The sequence below is a fragment of the Amphiura filiformis genome, chromosome 1 (genome assembly GCF_039555335.1).
Source record: "Amphiura filiformis chromosome 1, Afil_fr2py, whole genome shotgun sequence".
Lineage (NCBI taxonomy): Eukaryota > Metazoa > Echinodermata > Ophiuroidea > Amphilepidida > Amphiuridae > Amphiura > Amphiura filiformis.
This window is the reverse complement of record NC_092628.1, coordinates 27,879,014-27,896,792: the sequence shown is the minus strand read 5'-3', so window position 1 is coordinate 27,896,792 and position 17,779 is coordinate 27,879,014. Positions and strand designations below refer to the sequence as shown.

The following is a 17,779-nucleotide window of genomic DNA, read 5'->3' as shown; positions in this document are numbered from 1 at the left end:
CAAAATGTGCAGAAATAAATTCTGCTTCTAATGCATTTTATAGATTTGTAATATAATCACCCGTTTTTGAATAATTGTCATTATTTAAGGGGGGTTACATAGTTACTTTTTTTGAGATGTTTATTACAAATAATAGGGTTATAATAGCTCAGATTTGTATTAATTTGTATATTTGTTGAGACCCATTGGGGGAAACTTGAGTGTATAATGCGCTACAAACAAACACAAACTGAGCCTCAATCATTTTAGTTATTGAGAAAACTTGATACAATGGGGGGGGGGGGTGAGATATTTTTGTTTGGTTTTTCACACCCTGGTATATATACCCTGACAATGACAATTGATAATTAGGGACCGTTCACAAACGCTTGTTAGGGGGGACTTGATGCAAAAAGGGGGCCCTGAAAATGTTTGACCCTCCTAAGGGGGGGGGGCCTGAAAAATATCCTGGGAATATTGAGTTTATATGCTTTTCTATGGGGTTGACCCATAATTTTCATGCCAAAAGAGGGGGGGGCTGAAATTTTTTGAGGTCTGCAAAGGGGGGCGAAAAATTTTCGCGATGAATTTTTTTTGCATCAGCCCCCCTTACAAGTGTTTGTGAACGGTCCCTTATGACTACAAATAAGAAATTGGCACACAAGTTTGATATCGGAAAAGTAGTTGCATGAAGATGGCGACGGCGATGATGATAATGATCAAGATGAAGATGATGATTGGTAATGATGATGATGATGATGATGATGATGATGATGATGATGATGATGATTGGTGATGATGATTGGTAATGATGATGATGATGATAATGACGATGATGATGATGATGATTGGTGATGATGATGATTAATGATGATTATGATGATGACTACGACGATGACATAGATAGACCTACCTATTATTCTTCTTCTTCTGCATTGCCCTTAAGTTCGAAGTACTTTTGAAATCGAAGACTGTCAATGTTCCGAAGCACGGTATATAGGTCAGACACCGTAAAACGACTGAAATGAAACAAATGTTTAGGTATCGGGTAGTTATTGAACACTATATACATCATCGTGTAATTGTGATTTGATTCATTGAATACTATTGCAAGTATATCACATTAATTGATTATAAATATATTTTGTAATCAAGTGAAAAGAATAAGACTAGGTCTAAATATAAAACGATATAGTTCTTCTTTTGGGAAATCAAGACGAAAAAGAAAAAAATCTTACCTATGATAGCAACATTCTTTTAGTTTGGCATTTATCCGGGTTAGTTTGAATATTTCTTTGTCAAGATTGATCACAACTCCGGTATCACAACTCCACCATAACATGTCGACGGTCGCCTTATCGATGAAATGAATTCGAGTCTCCCCGCGAAAATACATCACAAAAGACGAAGTAGTCACATGATTTTTTTTAACGATTTAATTAAAATAAGTCTGTGAATTGATAATCATTGACGCACTATAGGCGATATACCTTTATTATAGCGGATATAGGCTATGAGAACGTTGGGCAAAAATCCGGAGATTTTGGCTTGATAAAAAAAAAATTATGGTCCAGGCCCATATGGTCCTGCACAATTATGGTCCTGCACCATATGGTACAGGAGCATGTTTGACTTTAAAAAAATATTTTCAATTTAAATACATGCTCCAGGAGCATGTTTGACTACTTAAATATTTTCAATTTAAGTACATGCTCCAGGAGCATGTTTGAATTAGAAACGCGCTCCTGGAGCATTCTAAGTCAAACATGCTCCTGGAGCATGTAATTGAAATATTTAAAAGTAGTCAAACATGCTCCTGGAGCATGAACTTAAATTGAAAATATTTATAAGTCAAACATGCTCCTGTACCATTTTTTGTACAAGGCCTAAAAATGGTTTGTTTGGCGTAACATAAACAAAAATTAGGGTCGGTCGGTCGGCATTTTTTTTTTTGTAATTTTTTTTACACACATTTTAAGCTGTAAATTGTTGTTTTTTTTATTTTAGTTTTTTTTTTTTTTATAGTTTTTCTTTTAAATTCTTTTGCAAAAAAGTATGAAAAAAAGTCTAGGGTCGGGCTCATTTTTAGGGTCGCTCGAGTTACGCCAATCAAACAATTCTTTTAGGCCTAATGGAGGGTATGGTCTAGGACCATATGGGCCTGGACCATATTCTTCTTCCTAAAGTGCAAACATCGCATGTGCGACGATAGACGCACTGCGTTTGTGCGCATGTGTCGGCTCATAGACGACAGGAACTGAAGACTGGTGCAAAATATATACAAGTGCAAGTAAAAACCAGATGAGAGGAAGAGCTACTTCTGTGGACGATCCCTCACCGCTGACTTGAAGGCGTCAAGGGAAGGATACCCAGCTGGATCTTCTGGAAGGTTGTTCCAGTCCCGGATGGTTCGTGGGAAAGAGTTGGTGTACACAGAAGAGCTGATTTGAGGAACGAAGAAGCGGGAGCTGTGTCCTCTGGTGGATGATGAAAGATGAGTCAGATAATGATCCCATGAGATGTCAACTAAGTGAGCATAAGAACTACTGACACAAGCTTCATATAAGTTGTTCACCGCCGGGTCAAAGGTCATATAACGGATATTAGGGGTGATTTAGTGAAAATCTTGAAAATGCTGCTACTCCTTTAAATTGCATGCTATGACCACCAAATTTGGTCAGAAGAACCACTGGCCCAAGCTGTATATATTGTACCACATCTTAAGGGTCAACCCAAGGTCAAAGGTCAAATGAGGTCACATGTTAAAATTAGCCTGATTTGGCTTTGAACACCTGTGTGTAAAATTTGATAGAACAGCCATCATTAGGCACGGTGACCTACATTTATAGTAAAAAAGCCACAACGGTGATGTCACTTACACATATGCATCGGCTATATCCAGTGTCTATAGGGTGTTCACAGAATTGGGGTCATTGAAGGAATTTTAAAAGTTTGATTATTAAGGGGTCATTTCCGGTTAAAATTTAAAAAATCTTCAAAAATTCATATCTGCTACATGTAACCCCTGGGCATGTAACATAGTATGTTGATGCCATGCACTTGCACAGAAATGATCCTTATTAGTATATTACATCCTGAACATGTTAAAAATATTTATGACCCCAAAGGTCAAAGTTTAGGGGTCAAAGGTCAAATGTTAAAATTGGTCCAATCAAGCTCTAAGGTATGATCCTTACGACATTCCTAACATGTTAAAAATATTTATGACCCCAAAGGTCAAAGTTTAGGGGTCAAAGGTCAAATGTTAAAATTGGTCTGATCGAGCTCAAATTCAACATGAATGATCCTTACATCATTTCAACCCAACATTTAAGGGAAAGAAGTAGGCCCTACTATCTTGAGTAGATAGCGGAAAAACTAACAAGCAAACAAATAAACAGACAAACAAAAAACATCAAAACAAACTTTCCTAGCAGACGTTTTCTCAATATTTTCTGTTGTTTTATTAGGCCCGCAATGCTATCTTCAGAAGATAGCCCATTGCGAGCGCGTTGCGAGAAAATGATGCAGATCGTAAATGATGCAGGTCGTAAGTGGGCTCACGCGTGTTCATAGAAGATGATGGATGTCGCAACGGGTGATTTGCAAATATTGCACCGTAATGGTATCTTGAGTAGATAAAAAACAACCAAACAAACAAACAGACAGACAAACAAACATGAAATATAAAAAAATATACCAAATGATCTTTCGTACTCGTCTCATGCTAAGTCTTATGATTTCCTTCTTTTTTGTATTATTTCATTGGTTTAAAAATGCTATCATCAGTAGATAGGCCTAACAAAATATAATTATTCAACCTTTCTCAATTTCTTTGAATTTTACAAATAACTACTATCTTGAGTAGATAGCGGAAAAACTAACAAGCAAACAAATAAACAGACAAACAAAAAACATCAAAACAAACTTTCCTAACAGACGTTTTCTTAATATTTTCTCTTGTTTTATTAGGCCCGCAATGCTATCTTCAAAAGATAGCCCATTGCGAGCGCGTTGCGAGAAAATGATGCAGATCGTAAATGATGCAGGTCGTAAGTGGGCTCACGCGTGTTCACAGAAGATGATGGATGTCGCAACGGGTGATTTGCAAATATTGCACCGTAAATGGTATCTTGAGTAGATAAAAAACAAACAAGCAAACAAACAAACAAACAGACAAACAAACATTAAATACAAAACAAATATACCAAATGATCTTTCTGACTCGTCTCATGCTAAGTCTTATGATTTCCTTCTTTTTTGTATTATTTCATTAGGTTTAAAAATGCTATCATCGGATAGGCCTAACAAAATATAATTATGCAACCTTTCTCAATTTCTTTGTATTTTACAAATAAATATTATCTTGAGTAGATAGCGGAAAAACTAACAAGCAAACAAATAAACAGACAAACAAAAAACATCAAAACAAACTTTCCTAACAGACGTTTTCTTAATATTTTCTGTTCTTTTATTAGGGCTGCAAAGGCCCGCAATGCTATCTTCAAAAGATAGCCCATTGCGAGCGCGTTGCGAGAAAATGATGCAGATCGTAAATGATGCAGGTCGTAAGTGCGCTCGCGCGTGTTCACAGAAGATGATGGATGTCGCAACGGGTGATTTGCAAATTGCACCGTAAATGGTATCTTGAGTAGATAAAAAACAAACAAACAAACAGAGCACAAACAAACATGAAATATAAAAAATATACCAAATGATCTTTCGTATACTCATCTCATGCTAAGTCTTATGATTTCCTTCTTTTTTGTATTATTTCATTAGGTTTAAAAATGCTATCATCAGTAGATAGGCCTAACAAAATATAATTATTCAACCTTTCTCAATTTCTTTGAATTTTACAAATAACTAGGCCCTACATCATCAAATTATTAAGAACTTTTTCCATAGACTTTCTTTTGTACCGTGTCCTCACATCCGTGTCCTCACATCCGTGTCCTCACATCCGTATCCTCATATGCGCCACCCTTGTTATTTATTGTTGTTAATGAACATGCGCGTACGCAGGAATTTCTAAAGGGGGGTGTGATGATAAAAAAAAAAAAATAATAATAAAGAAATGACCGCGTAGTATCATCCCGTCAGCTTGCGCGACGCAGGTGTCTGAGGGGGATGTGCCCCCCTCAGAATTTAGAAACTTTTGCAAAATGAAGACCTAATTGAAGCGATTTGGTGGACAATTTTGGCACTATTAGTGTGTAAAATTTTAATTTGAAAAAGCCGAAAATTTGTGAAATGACGGTCCATGAAGCCTTTCGTGAACAAGTTTTCCCTACAGTTGTAGGCCTATTGTGTTAAACACAAATTGGTAAATGTCGAAAGCAGAAGCCAAAATGGCTACTTGTTTATCCACTACACAGGGGGGTGTCTGAGGGGATGTGCCCCCTGAGAATTAAGAAACTTTGCAAAATGAAGACCTCATTGAAGCGATTTGGTGGACCATTTTGGCATAACTAGCATTATTAGTGTGTAAAAATTTAGTTTGAAAAAGCCGAAAATGTGTGAAATGACGGTTCATGAAGCCTTTTGTGAACAAGTCTTACTTAAAGTTGTAGGCCTATATATAAATTGTGTTACAAATTGGTAAATGTCGAAAGCAGAAGCCAAAATGGCAACTTGTTTATTTACTACACAGAATGCCCCCCCCCCTTCAGAATTAAGAAACTTTGCAAAATGAAGACCTAATTGAGGCGATTTGGCGGACCATTTTGGCACCGTAGTGTGTAAAATTTTGGTTTGAAAAAGCCGAAAATTGGTGAAATAACGGTCCATGAAGTCTTTCGTGAACAAGAGTTTTCCCTCCTGCAGAAGTTGGAAAATTTTGCAAAATGAAGGTCCGATTGAAGCCATTTGGTGCATAATTTTTACACTATTTAAATCATTGCTTCAAACAGAAAAAAGGGCCCGAACTCAATTTGCACAATTAAAACCTTTATGTATGTACGTTGCCGGGGTAGGGGTGTGACGATCTGAGACGAATATACCTAAATATATTCAGGTGACGATATGGAGAGGTGTTGGTGTTAACATGTAGGCCCTATATCCATGTCAATTAACAATTAAATGGGGGGTGGGGGTGTGTGTGGGAGGGGTGTTAACATTAATCGACATATTTACGTACGTTGCCGGTCAGTCAATACCGGGTATAGGGGAGAGAAAAATTTGAGTGGGGGTAGTTAAGACATCTATAGGCCTATGATAATTTGATATTATGTCCCCTATGCCATGCTCATCTCCTCCTCTCTCTCTTCTCCCCCTCCCCCTCTCCCTCTCTCTCTCTCTCTCCCTCTCTCTCTTTCTTTGCCTTTTCTCCCCCCATTTTTATTTTTTGGACAAACCCAAGGGGGGTGTTTCACACACGTAACACCCCCTGCGTACGCCAATGTTAATGAATAATGTACGTTATACAGCCCTTTTTACAACATAACTCAAGATTCTTGAGTCATTGTCAATAACCACAGGACCTTTGCCTATAAGTAGGGTCTATATATCTGTGATATTTGAATTCTTCTACACACTCGTTATGAAATGATCAATCCAATTTTTGCCATAGCTCACTACCATTCGCAAGATGCTGTGAACTACCAAATCGCAAGTACCGTAAAATGGGGTAACTTCGGTCAGCGGGGTAACTTTGGTCGGTCAAATATATTTTTTCAAATGGTCATATTTTCGTACAGCAGTATTGTTTTTAGTCATATTTGGTGTCAATTTGTTAAGAAATATATTTGGAAGAAATAATAGTCGTTCATGTCCAATTTCCTCGAAATTTACGAAAAAAACAGGATTTTTGACCAAAAAATGAGCACTTTTTTACATTTTTTTTTTAATCATTAAAAATAGATATTTGTGAGCAAGGATGCGTGCAAGGGGTAAAATGTCACAAAAAACAACAACTTAGAAGGGAACCCTAATGTCATAAAAAAGAGATAATTGGCAATATAATTGGTTTTGTTTGGAAGTAGTGGTTTAAAAACTCTGAAAAGTGCCCAAAGTTATCCCATTTTACGGTAGTTGCTAACCTTAATTGATCATTCGCTAAGGAAGATTTTCAACATGGGGGGGCTGAAAATCATACCTGGGGGTGCCCGCCCTCGGAGTCCGAAATTTTTTGCAAAATAGGCCTAAAGGTCAAAGCTCACAAACACCCATTTTTCCTCTATTTTATCACAATTTTGTAACTTCACCTAGGATTATTGGGGGGGCTGAAAGGTATTTCAGCCCCGCACCAAAATTATTGAGGGCTGATCCCCCCCCCAGCCCCACGGTTCCTAATAAGCCTATGTTGATCATAAAATTACTAGCATCAATGAACAATCCTGGTGTTGGTCAAAAAATAGCATTATAACTTGTAAATATTCATCATGCTTTTGAAAATATCATTATTATTTCATTTTTACAACAACAACAAAAAAAATGTCACGCCGCCACCCTTTTTAATTTGGGCGAAAATCAGTTTCTTGACAATTAAGCATTGACCATTTTATGTAGATGCAGGCCGGCCCCTACTTTTGACCAACAATTTAGCAGAATATGAAGCCTTCACGATTCCATTTTTTCTTTTTCTGCAGGTTACGTTTACGTTTAGGCCTACTTGAATTTATTTATTTATTTATTATTTATTTGGCAAAATTGACAACAATACAGAAAATAACAAATAGGCCTATGCAATCAATCATCATCACAAGAAACACACAACCAAGTCAATGAGCCAGGATAACCCATAAAGTTGGCTAAATATGCCAACTTATTTCCAATGGTGTCCAAAATGAAAAGGTGCCTGCAAAAGGGAGATGAAAACAGAGCCACAAAAGAGGGGACAAAAGAGAAATAAGTTAAACATATTCAGCCATTTCCTGGTTCATTGAGGTTGAAGATAAATGGGTTTTGACATGGGATTTGAAGGAATTCTTGTTGGTGATAGACCTGATGTGAATAGGTAAAGAATTCCAGCCAAGGGTACCCTGATAAAAGAAGGAGTTGGAAGCAAGGCCACTGACTCTGGGGACATGGAAATTATGTCAAGTGAGCTAGATCTGGTACGGTGAGTGTGAGTGACAGTGGTTTTAGTGAAAAACTGATCAAAGTAAGTGGGACCCATTGCATAGAAAACATTGAACATGTGATTGAGTCGGAGTTGTTTGACTCTATCATGGATTTTCAAAAGCTTAATGGAATCCAAGTGTACCTGATCAATATGCTCTCTGGGAGACAAGTTGAGAATGAAACGAGCCATTTTATTTTGGATAATCTGTACTAGTGTTTGGTAAGGCCTGAATACCATGATGTGCAACAATAGTCTATATGGCATTGTAAAAGAGCAGAGCAGAGATTTTTCCGTAAATTCTGATTGAGATATTGAACATGTCTGTAAAGAAATTTGAGTTTGCCAGTAACTTTGTTAATTATAGAGCTAACCAGTGTCTCCAGAGAGGTATTGGTCAAGTGTCACTCCAAGTATTTGAAACCCTTTTAAGGTCCAAATATAGTTATTAACATTTCCCCTTGACTTTATACACTTTTAAAATCTTTTTACATACACCTTAGCTCCCCAAAGTTTTACTGACCGTTTGCTTTTTAGCTGATAAACAATCTGTCATTTTCTTCTCATCTCGACAGTTGCTATCTGACAGCATTTTTATCGGTTGCAGCGACCTCACTCAATCAAAGGTCATGTTGATTTGTTTACATCCCGGAAGTGGTACGCAAATACGACAGCTGCTGGAACTTTGTGTAGACGATTTGGTTTGGAATTCTTAGCATTTCAGTACAATAACGTGAGTTAAAGTGTTCGAATGTAATGTGTTAATTGTCATGTATCTGTGAAATTCATTGTCGTGCAGGTTAGTATTCTTTTCATGAAGTTATTGGTCCATTTATATGGCTGGGTTGCAGAATTCGGCAACCATGCCATGATTTATAATTTAATTAGCAAAATAAATAAACGTAAAAACTCGTGACTTTTATGTCAGCTACTGCTGTACTCAAAGCGTGCATGCTATCATGGGCCGTGCAGTAGCCTTTGCTTTGAGCATGTTGAGTGAGAAATCGTTATGTAAATTTTAAAATCAATGTTTGAACAAATCGAACATGTCAGGCGTTTCTAGTTTAGGGTTTTTTATTCTTACATGGAATTTCCCTTACATGTTATAGCTGCTTGTGGAAGTACAGTGTTATAACCACAGAGGAGAGAGAAAACAGGTCAGAGAGCGTACCACCAGTCAAAGTCCCTGTGACAGTGTATTCATACGGTGACTTCTCGCATATATTCATCATGTTCATGAGGGCCGATTGTAAATTGTTCGATCGTGCCGTGTCAAAGAATCACGCCAGCGCTGCGTGCCTTACGCGATAGAGCGTTGCGTGATTACGCGATAGACCATGAAAATATGCGGTAATTGCGAAGCAGTCTCGCCTGTCGCATTTCATGGAACAATTGGCCCTCATTATCGGATGATGTGGATACTTTGACTGGTGGTATGGGCTCTGTTTTCTCTCTCCTCTGTGGTTATAACCCTAACCCTAACCTGCCCAGAAGGCAGCTATTACATGTAAAAATAAAACCCCCTAAAGTAAAGGAATGCCACATATCAAATGATAGCCCGACACATCATGGCCCTACGTTGTTCCTTCCTCACAGTAAGACACGGAGAAGGCCAGTGGAAATCGTAGTGACGGAGGTGTGAGTACATTGTACCTCGGGCTAGTCAAATGACAAAATGAAATAAAATATTACAGTGATTAATTTTCCTAAATATTTTGATAATCAGTAGAAAACAGTAGTAATGATCAGTAGCTCTGCTTCGCAATAATTTGCCACCTGGCATAGAAATTGGCCTAGCTACAACCCTGCTACCAAATTTAAACAACCATTTCAAAGCAATATGTGATCGTCTATCACAAACCTCTATAAAGTTGGCAAATTTGATTGTGACTTGCAGTGCTAAATGTGCATGAAAATTGTGATATTCAAAGTATTATGTGACACACAGGCCCACAAAATCCACGGGACCGCGGGACCGGCGGTCCCAGAAAGAAATTAACAGCTGCAGAAAATTTTTAAGCCAATAAAAAAAATGAAAAAAAATGAAAAAAAAAAAAAAAAAAAAAAAAATCGCAAAAATTGTAAGTTTCAAACTCTCAAACTCAACTTCAAGATTTATTATTTATTGTTTTCCACCTTATTATATGCCTCTTTGTCCATTTTCCCCTTCCTGTTCCCTATCTCCATGTTCAATTTCAGTCATTATTATCCATAAAATAAACTCAGTGCGTCGTGGCCGTCGTCAGCGACTCGGTGCTCATTAAAATTCTGCAAGGACAACGTTAGTCTTTTGTACAGTCTTTGTGAGCCTACTTACCACGTGCTCCAAGTACCGGATTGACACAATACGATGCATGCGGAAGAGACCAGTATTAAATGACAGACACCCAACACGCTATTTTTAGACATAATTATCTTGCTTAATTTAATTATTGTTTGGTATGAGTTTCGTATGAAAATGGTATTCCCAGCATCAAGAAATATTTCTCATTTTGTTTCTGCCTTAGTATCAACTTTTAAGTCCTTTTTGAAAAAAAAAGGGTTTTATTGTCAAGCTATTTTACGAACGAGGCAATGCTGACTCGTGAAGCGAAGCAAACGTAAACACAGCCGGAAGGCATGCTGTCAGAGCAAGGGTCGCGCTAGGCTGCGTTTTTGCGTCCCGGACCCACCAAAACCCGAATCTCACGCATGAATATTGCAAAAGTAGTGAGTTATTGCGTCCCGTCAGACGCAACAAAAAATTCCCACATGTTGTTTTCTATATCCAGGTTTCATAAAACTAGGCTCAAAAGTTTCCTCAACTTGCATTATGCACATCATTTTCAAGCAACTGAACCCTGAAATACCAAATTATGGCCTTATTTACTTCAATAATTAATATTATGCACAGTAATACTGCTTTATGAGTGAAAATTTTGACAGCAAAACAGCTGTGATATCGCTAAAATACGGGCGAGATCTCTGGCAGCCATTGTATGTTTACTGGTAACTACAGAAAATAGAGGGCAGTATAAAAAGTATTATTGGGCAGCCAGTGGCGGGCGGTAAATATTAGGTAATTATACTAATTTGATTGAAATAAAAAATAAAAGGAAAAAAAAGAAAAAAGAAAGAAGAAAAGAAAAGAAAGAAAGAAGAAAAGAAAGAAAAAAGAAAAAAGAAGAAAAGAAAGAAAAAAAAAAAAAAAGAAAGAAAAAAAAAAAAAGAAAAAAAAAAAGAAAGAAAAAAAAAAAAAAGAATGAAAGAAAAAACAAAAAAATACAATAATATTTAATAAACCCCTGCCCCCCAAAAAAAAAAATAGTATGGTATCACACAAATAGATTGAATTGGCTAGACAATTATGAATAGTTGGGACCCCCGATATTTCTTTAGGGACCCCCCATTTTTGCATTTTCTGTTATTTGGACCTAGCGCTACCCTTGGCTGTCAGTGTCATATTATATTGTCACGGATCGAATGATTGATCACGTACCAAGGTGAGTGAATGATTTCATTTATTTATCTATCATTTTCTGGATATTAATACTGAACTTGATTCCATCAAATAACAACTTTCAAACTGGCCGTATTCAACAATATTCAACGATGGGACCGGGCCTGTATGCATTCCCTTACCGAAATGAAAGCCTTCATTAGGCAGTTATTAGGCAGTCTGTTAAGCAGTTAATACAGGCAGTCACTTGAAGCTGTTGATATATGAAGCTCTATATAGACCTGAAAGCACATAGGCAGTACCTAGACATGTAAAATGGGGTAAATGAAGCACTATAGGCAGTTCTTAGACCTTCACCTTCAGCTCTAATTTAGGCAGTTCACCTCAAATGAAGCTCTAATTTAGGCAGTCGTCGACCTCAAAAGAAGCACTAATTTAGGCAGTTGACTGCCTAAAATGAAGCTCTAATTTAGGCAGTCGACATTCTCTAATGAAGCTCTAATTTAGGCAGTCAAATGAAGCTCTAAATTAGGTAGTTGACTGCCTCAGATGAAGCTCTAATCCAAGCAGTTGCAGGGACATGCCTTTTGAGGAGAGTGAGAGCAATCACTCTAGCTGCTCTCCTTAAATCCGATATAGGAGAGTGATTTTAAGCTCTCCTTAGTTGACCATTTTCTCCTTACATTCTATTGTAAAGGCACTGTAAAACAGCTCTCCTTGAAGGCTTCATCAGATCTAAAACGTTCTCCTGCAATTCCAAAAAGACAGTCCTTGCAGTCGTCAACTGCCTCAAATAAAACGGAAGCTTGTGATTTTACAGGAAGATCGCTGGACGTCTCCCGATTTGCTGTGGAAACTTGTTTTCATGAATCGAAGCGGGGGTAGTAGCAACAAATTATTTTGATAATGCGTGAGATTTTACTTATTTTCCAGCGTTTTGCGTGAGATTTACTACCTAGGAGTGAGATTATACTACCCTGGCGTGAGACCGTGAGAAAGTGACCCAATGCGTGAGACTTGCGGCCAATGCGAAACCAGGAGTTGAGTGGTTCAAGGAGGTTAGACCCAAAAAGCGTCATATAGTGACTGCCTATTATAGACCTTCATATCTGTCAAGCTCTTTGACTGCCTAAGTCACAGGCCTTCAACTGCCTAATTTTCCAGCAACTTCTTGTTGATAGTTTGATTTAGGCAGTCATTTGTCTTCAACTGCCTATTAACTGCCTATTAACTGTCTATTAGGCAGTTGTGTTTGGTAAGGGTTGGTATGGCTGGCATGGCTGCCGAATTTTGCAGAAACTCATGAAGAAATCAGATGCAAATGATAAATAGTTTTGTTGTAGTATGATTTATTATTTTCATTGTAATGTGACAAGAAGATGGGTGATTAAGGTGTAGCATCTTCGTATTCTTTGACTTTTCAGTTCGTCATTTGATGAGTAAAACCCGGCGTCCTGGCCTGTCGCAGTTGGTATAATTGTAGTCTCACTGTCTCATTATCTCATACTTAATACATCACAATAAACATGTTAAATTTTCTTAAGTTCATTCATTGTACATGAATACAGTTAATTAATATTGTAATATTACAAAGTATGAGATATTGAGTTGAGATGATTATGACAGCATAACACTGTTCACACACAACTATGCTACTAATGCTAGACGGGTAATAAATACACATTTTACACACAGGATTGATACTGTTCACACACAACTATGCTACTAATGCTAGACGGGTAATAAATACACATTTTACACACAGGATTGATACTACTTGCCAGTTGGCATGTTTTATTTATTGCCTCAATCGGTCAATTGACTGACAAATTTTATAAGTTATTAACATAGGAGGACATAATCACACAAATTGTGACACAATGTCTGAATGTCATTACAGTGTGATGGTGACCATCCATTCATGTATAATTTATATAAAATTTGTTATGTATTACTAATACTATACTCATATCATACTGTAATAATACAAAAGGTACCCATTTAAAGGTGCAACATTACATATTTTCACACAATTTTTATCAATAGCAGGTCATTTTATGCTATATGTGTTAATGTGTTTTGAAATTTAAAGTCCTAAACATTTCCAAAAATGGTCCAAAACTAGGCCCAGATCGCACCAGAGAGCATCAAAATACCTTTTTGGCTTCCAGGGCCCTAATGGCCCTGGACCCCAGTCAGGGGACTTCACAGCTTCTGGCTGCTGTGATAAAGCTTTCACAGCATTATATTTGACAGAAAATATTGGCCATTACAATTTAAGGTCCCAGAAAGAGTCAACATTTTTTGGGGCCCTGGTGACACAATAAAAAAAATGGCAGCCAAAGGAGGCAACTTTTAAAATTGAGTTACTATAACATACTGCAAAACAGCCTGCTTATCTCCCTGGGCTCACCCATCATCCGGTGTTGTTCCCATGTGCTGGAACATAAAGGGCATAAATGTACAGGCTCATAATGAACATGGCCCTGTAATATCAGTTGATGGATCCAAACTTGGATATTAGTACTAGAGGGTTAGTGTTTGGAGGGTGTAGATGGTTTCATTTAGAGTATGGTTTACCCACTTGAAGTTAAGGATAATTTTATAGCAAGGTGCTGCAATATTAGCATTGATTTTGCTTTGCTAATAACCCACGACACAACTCACATAGAGGAGCACAGAGCTAAGAGCTACACTACAGTGATGATTGGTAGGGAAGGACTTATGTTCACATGTTTCGGTTCACCTCAAGTTCGGTACAAATTAGGTTTGTATTTCACTGGTAGCAGTATCCAGTTGTGTGCGTAAAGTTAATTTCATACAGAGAATACATGTACAAGGGTAATCAACATGCCTGCGGAGCAACCATGAAAAAAGCTTTGACGTCATTACTAAACTTGATGTGAATCAAAGTACCGTATAGTGAGAACATTATCAAGCCCTGAATCTTAAAAAAGGTCAAGATGTATTACATAGTTTATTTACTGTTGGCACAAATAGAGAACCTGATTATAATTTTCCCCAATCAGTTTTCTGGAGGAGGCATAAACAGCCCTTACTTTGTTCTTTATCTTTCATGAGTAGGGCTAGTAATTTTAATTCTAACTGATAAGTCCATGGTTTTTTTCTGTAGCTACAAAATGTATACAAACAATATGGGACGATCTGCATCAGATGGTGAGTTTTTATGTGATCCAGCGTGGGGCTTGAAATTTTAAGTTTTATCCTCAAGTGTTTTAAAAGTAAACACCAATATAAATTATGGACCCGTGAATATAAAGGATGTAAGTTCTGGATGTATTTGCACATGTATTTATAACCAATTGAAATGTTCTGACTAGGCCAAAACTTGGTCAGGGTAAAAAATTTTACCTCAAAATATTTATCACAACACCCTGATTTTCCACTGGTTGTGCTCAATATCCTGGTTGCTGATCATTGCATCCTGCACAACTTTGATCAATAAATTTCAAGTCTTACATCAAATCTGATATAGTCTAGCTGCCAGTTTGTATATACATTAGAGTTCTTCTTTAGTTGTTGAGTCATTTCATTTTGCATGTAAGTACTGTTTGTTATTTGAAAGTTGTGCATGTTTGTATACAAAGACTGGGGTCACACAAGAGGTTTTTATCTTGTCAATTTTACAGTTGGCATAGGTAGCCCAGGCCATGCTATCCCTATTCATGTAGATGTTGATGGTATATCATCATCTGTAAATGATTAGCATCATGGTGATGGGGCAAACATGTATAAACAATGAATAGAGTGCCCATCTTTCTTTCATTGGCGATTGGGCTAGACTCTTCCATGTAATGTTGCTGTAGGAGGATTGCAACACCTCAACAGTGAGTTACCTTCCCAGCATTAAAGAATGCCAGTACCAATTTATACACCTGGGTGGAGAGGAGTCATTGAGGTGAAGCACCTTACTCAAGGGCACAACACGTATGGCCACGGTGGGGCTCGAACCCACAACCTCACAATCATGACGCTTGGGCTCTACCACTAGACCACACATGCCCTCGAAAAATATGGCACAATGATAAAAAATGACTTGTGTGAACCCAGTCTAAATTGACGCTGAATTGACCATTTTGTATTTTACTGTGGTACATTTGCATGCAGAACTGTTACTATGATCTTACCGGGGAGCTTTTATGTCAGTTTGTAATTTGCTGTGATATTTTGCTGGTAGACTAGACACTGTTGGTCAACCGTAACCATGGAAACAAAAGCACCTAGTTTAGAAGATATCTTGGAGACTCTTGACAGTTTTGGAAAAAAAGAAACAGGTATTATAATGTAAAAAAATATTTATACATTCCAACTTCATATATTATTTTCCTGTCTACAAACCCATTCATTCATATATTACATTTCAACTTATCCCTGGTGAACAATTTATACGATTTATTATTTAGCTTGATCAAACTAAAATTAAGTACTGTCTTGAAAATCACTGGGATACATGAATATTTGCGGCTGCCCTTATATTTTGACAATAAAGAATATTGATATCATAAGACCTTGATATCTTTCAAGGACTCTTGCTATGTTTGAGTGTTGTCAGACCTTTGTACCATCATATTTTTTAAAAAGACACTGGTCAAAATTGTTCAATTCCTAGCCTTCCTACATTTTTGTAGCCCTTTGCCAAAAAATTGCCAGAGTTATATTATTTTGAATCCCATGACTTACAACAATTCAAAATTCTTTGATGTTGGCGAATGTTCACCCTTACAAAAACTGATACATATTCATGTTACCATGCAATCTAAATGCCTGAAGTGTTCCATTAAAACCCATGTTTATGCTTCAAAAGTCTTCCATCTAGTGGTATGCTCAGGGGTGGCTGTGGGGGCTTCAGCCTTTTTGAAAACTGATGCAAAATCAGCCTAATTGAGCTTAATTGGCACATTTAGACCCCTCATGGTAACCAGTTTCTGGGCATGCCACTGGAGTCACCATTCATTTATAAACTGCAATGTTTGTTTCCAAATTCTTATCATGTTGTTTATCAATTCCATATTTGGTAGATTTAAAATTTAAAGTTTCTTGCATTTTGCATGCTTTTCATTTTCATTTTTGCCTTCCCTTGTTTATTTGCATATAATTTATCTGATTTTGTTTCATGATTTGTAAAAATTAATTTTTAATGCATATGCAATTTCTGCATTTTTGTGTAAATGGAAGATTATGTACTTTATCATTCTTGAAGTAGTTTTTATTTTATGCTTGAAAAAGTACATGTTACATAGATAATCTTCAAATGTGTTTAATCATCATCCAAGTTTTCTTGAGTAATGTGTCCTTGATAGCGCCCTCTATAAGGTGTATTTGGCAGAATAATAAAATGTGCTATGCTTACCTCGAGGGTGCTTTACTACAAACTGCATTAATTTTAACTTCTCTGGATGCAGTTGTATTAAAAGATTTCGAGATTAACAGTGTTGGTGGACAATCTAAATGTTTTTAGTTAGACAAGATAATTTATGCATAAAATGATCGACAGCAGATGTTACATAATTTACATTGTATATTATGAAGATGATGATGATGATGATAATAGGGATGATGTTGATGATTATGACGATCATGGTATGCTGATACTGAGTGAGAGGAGTGATGATGATGATAAAGACAATGGTAAAACGGATAAAGCCGATAATTATGCTAATGAAGATGGTCAATAGGGACAAATGACAAAAATGAAATTTCCCCAATTTTTTACTGAATATTTGACCCCCCCCACATGTCCCCATGATGCTGTGCTATAGTATGGTACACTATACATAGCACATTCACAGTATATACAATGTATTGCAGGAACTTAATTCTGTTCAGTGGAACAAATGACAATTCTCACATGGCCAGGAACTACCGCTCAATAAGTAAAGCTTTATTTAGCACTGTAGAAATCTCAGCACTCACGGATGAAGCAAAGTGTGGAGATACCAATACTAGTATTAGATACACATATACAGTGCAGGCAGCTGGGCTAGGTGAACTTCCTACTCGTTGGCATGTGTTCAACTGTAGTACTAGGTTCCCTAGGCATTCAAACAGGATATAAACACGGATCATGTAAATTTGCTATTGTTTTTGTGTCATCAATATCTTATTGATCTGCATCTGGGCTTTGTGTGGCCATACAGGTGAGATGTGAGTGATGTGCATGGATGAATTCAACTAATTCAGTGTGCTTTTTATTTTTGTACTCTTTATGAGTAATTAATTAGCATTGATAAATGATGGATGAAATGCCTAATAAAGCTAATTTGGATGAATAATTTCAA

The 17,779-nt window shown here is 37.0% G+C and overlaps 1 protein-coding gene across 8 annotated transcripts in view; it reads left to right on the top strand.

The window, feature by feature from the left end:
- Nucleotides 1-8,688: 8,688 nt before the first annotated feature.
- The window catches only part of LOC140138510 (TBC1 domain family member 5-like), a 142,003-nt gene continuing 132,912 nt past the window's right edge, over nt 8,689-17,779 (top strand). For 4 of the 8 annotated variants that reach the window (XM_072160669.1, XM_072160544.1, XM_072160598.1 and 1 more), the window contains exons 1-2: nt 8,691-8,774; nt 15,609-15,775. In XM_072160669.1, the coding sequence (XP_072016770.1) occupies nt 15,706-15,775 (70 nt within the window). In that variant the 5' untranslated portion in view covers nt 8,691-8,774; nt 15,609-15,705. Of the gene's footprint in view, nt 8,775-14,613; nt 14,658-15,608; nt 15,776-17,420; nt 17,639-17,779 lie in introns of those variants that run through there. The other 4 variants (XM_072160399.1, XM_072160468.1, XM_072160790.1 and 1 more) reach the window with 4 other exon arrangements.